The sequence below is a fragment of the Anneissia japonica genome, unplaced genomic scaffold, assembly GCF_011630105.1.
Source record: "Anneissia japonica isolate Jap-2015-1 unplaced genomic scaffold, ASM1163010v1 scaffold31133_len8723_cov127, whole genome shotgun sequence".
Taxonomy (NCBI): domain Eukaryota; kingdom Metazoa; phylum Echinodermata; class Crinoidea; order Comatulida; family Comatulidae; genus Anneissia; species Anneissia japonica.
This window is the reverse complement of record NW_022684487.1, coordinates 1-5,530: the sequence shown is the minus strand read 5'-3', so window position 1 is coordinate 5,530 and position 5,530 is coordinate 1. Positions and strand designations below refer to the sequence as shown.

Below are 5,530 nucleotides of genomic sequence, written 5' to 3'. Positions count from 1 at the left end.
CCCAGAGCTACTCATAGGAGCTAAAAACTAATTTATTTTAGTTCTCAAATATGCATATTCTTTATGTTGATTTATTAATTAAAATTTTGCTACAAGGTATTTTACAACATTTGTTTATTTATTTATTTATTTATTTTCTTTAATTTTATAATTGAGGGCCATTTTTTATTTCTTGATTCAATTCTTGCTTATACAGTATTTAAATATTTGAAGATTAAAAAAATATATATCATTTCTATTACCGAATTTTTCATTGGGGCCATTTTTACCTACCTGTCATATGGGGCCATTTTACCAGGGCCATTTTTTCTGGGGCCATTTTTTGCGGGGCCATTTTTTCTGGGGCCATTTTTCCGGGGCCATTCTTACCTACATTCGAACCACCATACTGGCCATAGAGAACTGAGTCCGATCGCGCATTGATATCACTGATCTTTATATTAGCAATTGATAAGTATGAGGCGCCAAATGTACTTTCATTATTTAACAAAATTATATACATGATAGAATACAATATATTTTTGAAAATATTTACCAAATTATGGTTCGATTTAGAACAGAAAATCTATGACCATGAATAGGGTTATTGATGAATAAAAACTGAATTGAATTGAATGCATTATTAACTGTGTTGACATTACAATATGAGAAAAGTTCAGCGTGACTCACAACACTCGCACGTTGTGTTTCAACTGAATTTCATCATTTAAAATGGTCGAACATACTATTCAGCATGGTACGGACGACATAGCAGTACCATAGGTATGCAAAGTCAATTTAAGTTACTGTAATGTGAGGCTAATCTAGGCCCCTTTTTATGTTTTGTTATGCAGTCTATAACAGTAAACAACTGGAGAAAAACCAATGCTATCATAATAATATGTAATATTTCAATAGAATTAAAATGCACACTAGCCTAGGCCCTGTAACATAATTAAATTCCGAATAATAAATGCCGACGACTTACATATTTATTGGCATTTACTTTCGAGATATTTTACAGTATTCATATGCGTTCAGTGTGGGCAAAACGGGATTTTTATTACAAGAACGAAAATGTGACGTATCGTTTTAGCTATCGTTTTCGTAAGGATGCGAAATATCTCTATTATAAATAAATAATGATTTTACTCATAGTCATTATTTATAAATAATTGTTTTGATATCATATACTTATAAATAAGGAAAATCGATCTACCAATTGTTTATATATAAATGTTGGAAGCAAAACTAATAGGCCTATAATGAACAAATGTGAATTATATTTTAAAGCCCCATTCCATAGAGAAATAATTATTCTCTATGCATTACTCTTATTATCATTAAACCATGGAAAAATATTGGCATAAATTTTAGTTTTACCAGGGAACAGCTAAATTACATTTCACTGTTCCTTGGTTTTACGCAAAAGGATTAAAAAAAAGGAGAGAAATAAAGACTATTTCACTATGGAATATTACCATTTTCTCTATGAATTCTTCGTTACTAGGCATATTCAGAGGTTGTAGATCGCATCCGCTGGAATGCTCTCGCTTAAACTGCGCCCTCTCTAATGAATTTAGTTGTTGAACATCTCGCACACTGCGCGCGGTCGGTCGACTAGGTCTAGGCCTGATATTTATTTAATTGTCAAAAATCTCGGTCAGAATCATTTTTTTAAAAGAAATTTGAAACTTAATTCCAATGAAGTATCATGTTTCACAAGAGTGAATGCTAGCAACGGAAAATATCATGTCGGCCGCTTTTATGTCTGATAACGGAACCTAAATTGAGGAAGGCTAGCCTAGCCAAGGCTTAGCAGTGTTGATAGGCTAATGTTTCCAGCGCCTACTATATTTCTTCGCAGACCTATCGCAAAATCAAACAAATTCATATCACGTTTTATTTTTTGTGTGGAACACAAAAAAAAAAAAAATCAAATTTCAGTCTTATTTTACATATTTTTCATGTTTAGAAATGTCTAAATTTAGTTATACCCGGGAACAGTGAATTCGCTGTTCCCTGGTTATAGCAATTTCTTATTATATTTATGAATCTTTATAACTTAAATAAAAATCAGATCAAGGCAATTACCTTGATAGATTAAATAATGTATTAGGCTAAGCCCCTATGTACAACAGTATTATAATTTGGTTAAATAATGATCGAAAGTACAAAATAATAATTTATTAGGAACTACATTTTTCAATCAGTGGCACACTTCTCAATCAAGGTGCGTCCAAAACAAAATGTACAGTAAGGTTCACAAAAAAGACTTATGCTAAGAGAAAGAAAATCAAATTTTCAAAAGGGACATTAAGGAAAAGTAAAAAAAAGAAACTGTTCAGCCATATAAAATTAAAAGCAATCTTAAACTAAAAAAAAACTTAAGGCAAAATAAAGTGATGCAAACAATCACGTGAACAATTATACAAACACTATACAAACGTACATGAAATACACATACAGTACATAAGTACATATATATTCATACACAACTGTATACCCAGTCACATGACTGTACCGTACTCACAATTATAAACATAAAGACATACAGTACATACTGAACTCTATACACCACTTATCACACAAGAAACACACATATCAGGCCAGATAACACAGAAGCATAAAAGTAAATCAAAAGTCATAAAGTAATACAGGACTAAAATCAAAAACGTTCATTTTCTTTTTTGATCTCATTTCTCTTTTTCCATGCCCTTGTAGCATACCTTTTACAAAATTTGCCAAATTTTTCTTCAATTTCTTTTGGAAGATTTAGTGAAAAAGAGCCAAGAACATACATTAACTTCTGATCGGTTGTTGAATTTATAAATTGGTTCCAAATAGCCCTATTTGTATTGACTACTTCATGTTCAAGCTTTGCTAGTTCTTCCAATATGATGTTATGGAGGGAAGAACATGAAAAAAGAAAATGTCTAATATCTTCAATTGAATAAGAGCTACAAATAGAACAGATGCCATCATTATTATCCGACCAACTTGAGATTCGTTTTTGTAACGGTAAAGTATTGGAGCGTAATCTAAATTTTATGGAAGCACCTTCAAAATCTGTAGTTTCAAGTAAATATTTTTCTAGGCAAGGGCTTTCCTTAATAATTGAGTAATCTGAAAGGGAAGATTTTTGATCAAGATTACTTCTCCAATCAGTACAAGCTTGTTCTTTAAGTTTATTCAAAATGAAGTTGGTTCAATTTCCGATGAGATAATCAATGGTATCACATATTAATTTAAATAAATTTACTGATTCACATTTTGAGAAAACATTGGAAACGCATTTAAGAAATTTAAAACGGAAATTATCAAAGTTACTATCCACGTGTAGTAAAGCCTTAAGTAAAAGTTTTGGCCATTTTTGTTCAAGATTACTTATCAGTACAAACGTGTTCTTTAAGTTTAGGCCCTATTCAAAATTAAGTTGGTCCCATTTCCGATGGGATAGGCTAATCAATAGTATCACATATTAATTTAAATAAATTTTCTGTTTCACATTTTGAGAAAACATTGGAAACACATTTAAGAGATTTAAAACGGAAATTATCAAAGTTACTATCCATGTGTAATAAAGCCTTAAGTAAAAGTTTTGGCCACCGATGTGATTCCATATGTATAATGCGATGAAAATATTTTATGCGAGAAATATCGTGCATAACACTAATTGGCAGCCAGTCACTCTGATACCAAGATCATTTGAAACAAGAATCTTTTTAAATTCATTCATAAAAATGTTAAACAAGATTGGAGATAAGACGCAGCCTTGCTTTACTCATTGTTCAATCTCAAAGAGTTCTGTGTCTGTATCTCCGAGTCTAACTATACCATTAACCTCTGAATAAAGTTTATCACCCATTCTCCAAATCTTTCCCCTAATACCCGATAACCAAACAGCTTTAAGTAAGCCATTACGCCAAACGCTGTCAAAAGCTTCTCGAAAGTCCAAGAAGGCCATATAAGTGTGTTTGTTTTCATTTAGCCGGCAAGCTGCCACGTTTTTGAGAGTAAAAATATGATCATCACATCTATATGTTCTACGAAAACCTCCTTGGACTTCCGAAAAGGTATCATTTCCTTCAAGGAAGTTAGAGATATTAAATGATAAGATACGATTAAATATTTTTGAAACACAAGAAGTTAGAGATATACTTCTGTAGTTATCCAGGTCTCTGCGGCTACCTTTCTTATAAATAGGAATAATAATGCATTTATTCCAGTCTTTAGGAATTTCTTCAAATTCAATAATTTTGTTAAAAAGTATAAGTAAGCTTTTTATAATACAGTGACCTCCATTTTAAAGTAATTCGTTGGTTATACTGTCTAAGCCAGGGGCTTTATTATTTTTTGAAATTGAAATTGCCTCTTTAACCATATCAGTATTAATAACAATATCACATAAAAATTTTTCGTTCCATTGGTGATCATATTCATGAGAAAGATTATCTCTAATTTGTTTAATGAAACGACTAGTCAAGTAAGAATTACAATCGTTTAAATCCATGTTGCCTTTTCCAAGGTTTTCCCAGTAACTTTTAACACTCTGAACAATTTTTTCTTTGTCAAAGGTAATTTCGTCAGGACCAGGAATTTTGATGCAATCAAAATCCATGCTGCCACCCTTAACATTCTTACCACGTAAAGTTTTCCAAAAACTTTTACAGGAAGGCCCTCCCTTGTTTGCAATTTCAATAGAATTGTTTATTCGTTTTTCTGTTATTTTTTTCTGAATAAGTAATTTAACTTTCTGACGTCTTTCTAAATATAATCTCCAAAGTTCATTCACGAGTATTATCATTATTATTATTATTATTATTATCATTATCATTATCATTATCATTATCATATCATTATCATTATCAATATTATTATTATTATTATCATTATCAATAACATTACTAATGCTACTGCTGTTACTATTAGTACCACTATTGTTTTTATTATTCCTATTGAAGTTTACCCACTTACGATGGAGACGACATGCTGCTTTCCTTTCTTCGATAGCAACATCTACTTCCTTGTCAAACCATGACCATGGTTTTTGTTTGTAATTTATAACTCTAGTTCCTATTCCTTCTTTTGCTGCTTCAATCAAAATATTTTTCCAAGATTCCCAAATTGAATCAGCAGTTTTTATATTTTCAGTATCCCAGTTATTAATTTTTTCTTCAAGTTTCATTTGATATAATGTGAAATCCTGATTATACTTAATATCCCAAATAACTTTTTGTTTATCAGACTTGGAAGCTTGTTTATGTAGCGGAATGTCAAGGGTCAACAACAATAGATTGTGATCACTCCCAAAGCTAAACTTACCCTCTTCATCAATTAGGACAGACTGTACATAATTAATTAATCCCTTAGAGCATAAAAAGTAATCTATTGTGCTTTTTTGGTTTCCCCTGCACCAAGTAAATTTACCATCACAATAGACTGTACAATTTAAAATGGTAAAATTCGCATTTTACCATTTCGCGAATTAAGTAATCTATTACCATTTGTATTTGTAATGGGGTCACCATTTGGTATTTCATTACCAATC

The 5,530-nt window shown here is 31.1% G+C and overlaps 1 protein-coding gene across 1 annotated transcript; it reads right to left on the bottom strand.

The window, feature by feature from the left end:
• Positions 1 to 3,763: 3,763 nt before the first annotated feature.
• LOC117106094 lies at positions 3,764 to 5,167 on the bottom strand. Its single transcript, XM_033247435.1, has 2 exons — positions 4,957 to 5,167; positions 3,764 to 4,065 (listed from the first exon to the last, which is right to left on the bottom strand). Exons 1-2 carry the CDS (start codon positions 5,165 to 5,167, stop codon positions 3,764 to 3,766), a joined length of 513 nt encoding a protein of 170 aa, XP_033103326.1.
• Positions 5,168 to 5,530: the final 363 nt, after the last annotated feature.

Excerpts from the sequence above, each read along its gene's own strand:
- LOC117106094 (XM_033247435.1), bottom strand. The coding sequence starts at position 5,167 with ATGAAACTTGAAGAAAAAATTAATAACTGGGATACTGAAAATATAAAA. Across the intron at positions 4,066-4,956 it reads AGCAGCATGTCGTCTCCATC|GAAATGATACCTTTTCGGAA; the intron begins GTAAGTGGGTAA and ends ACTTCCTTGAAG.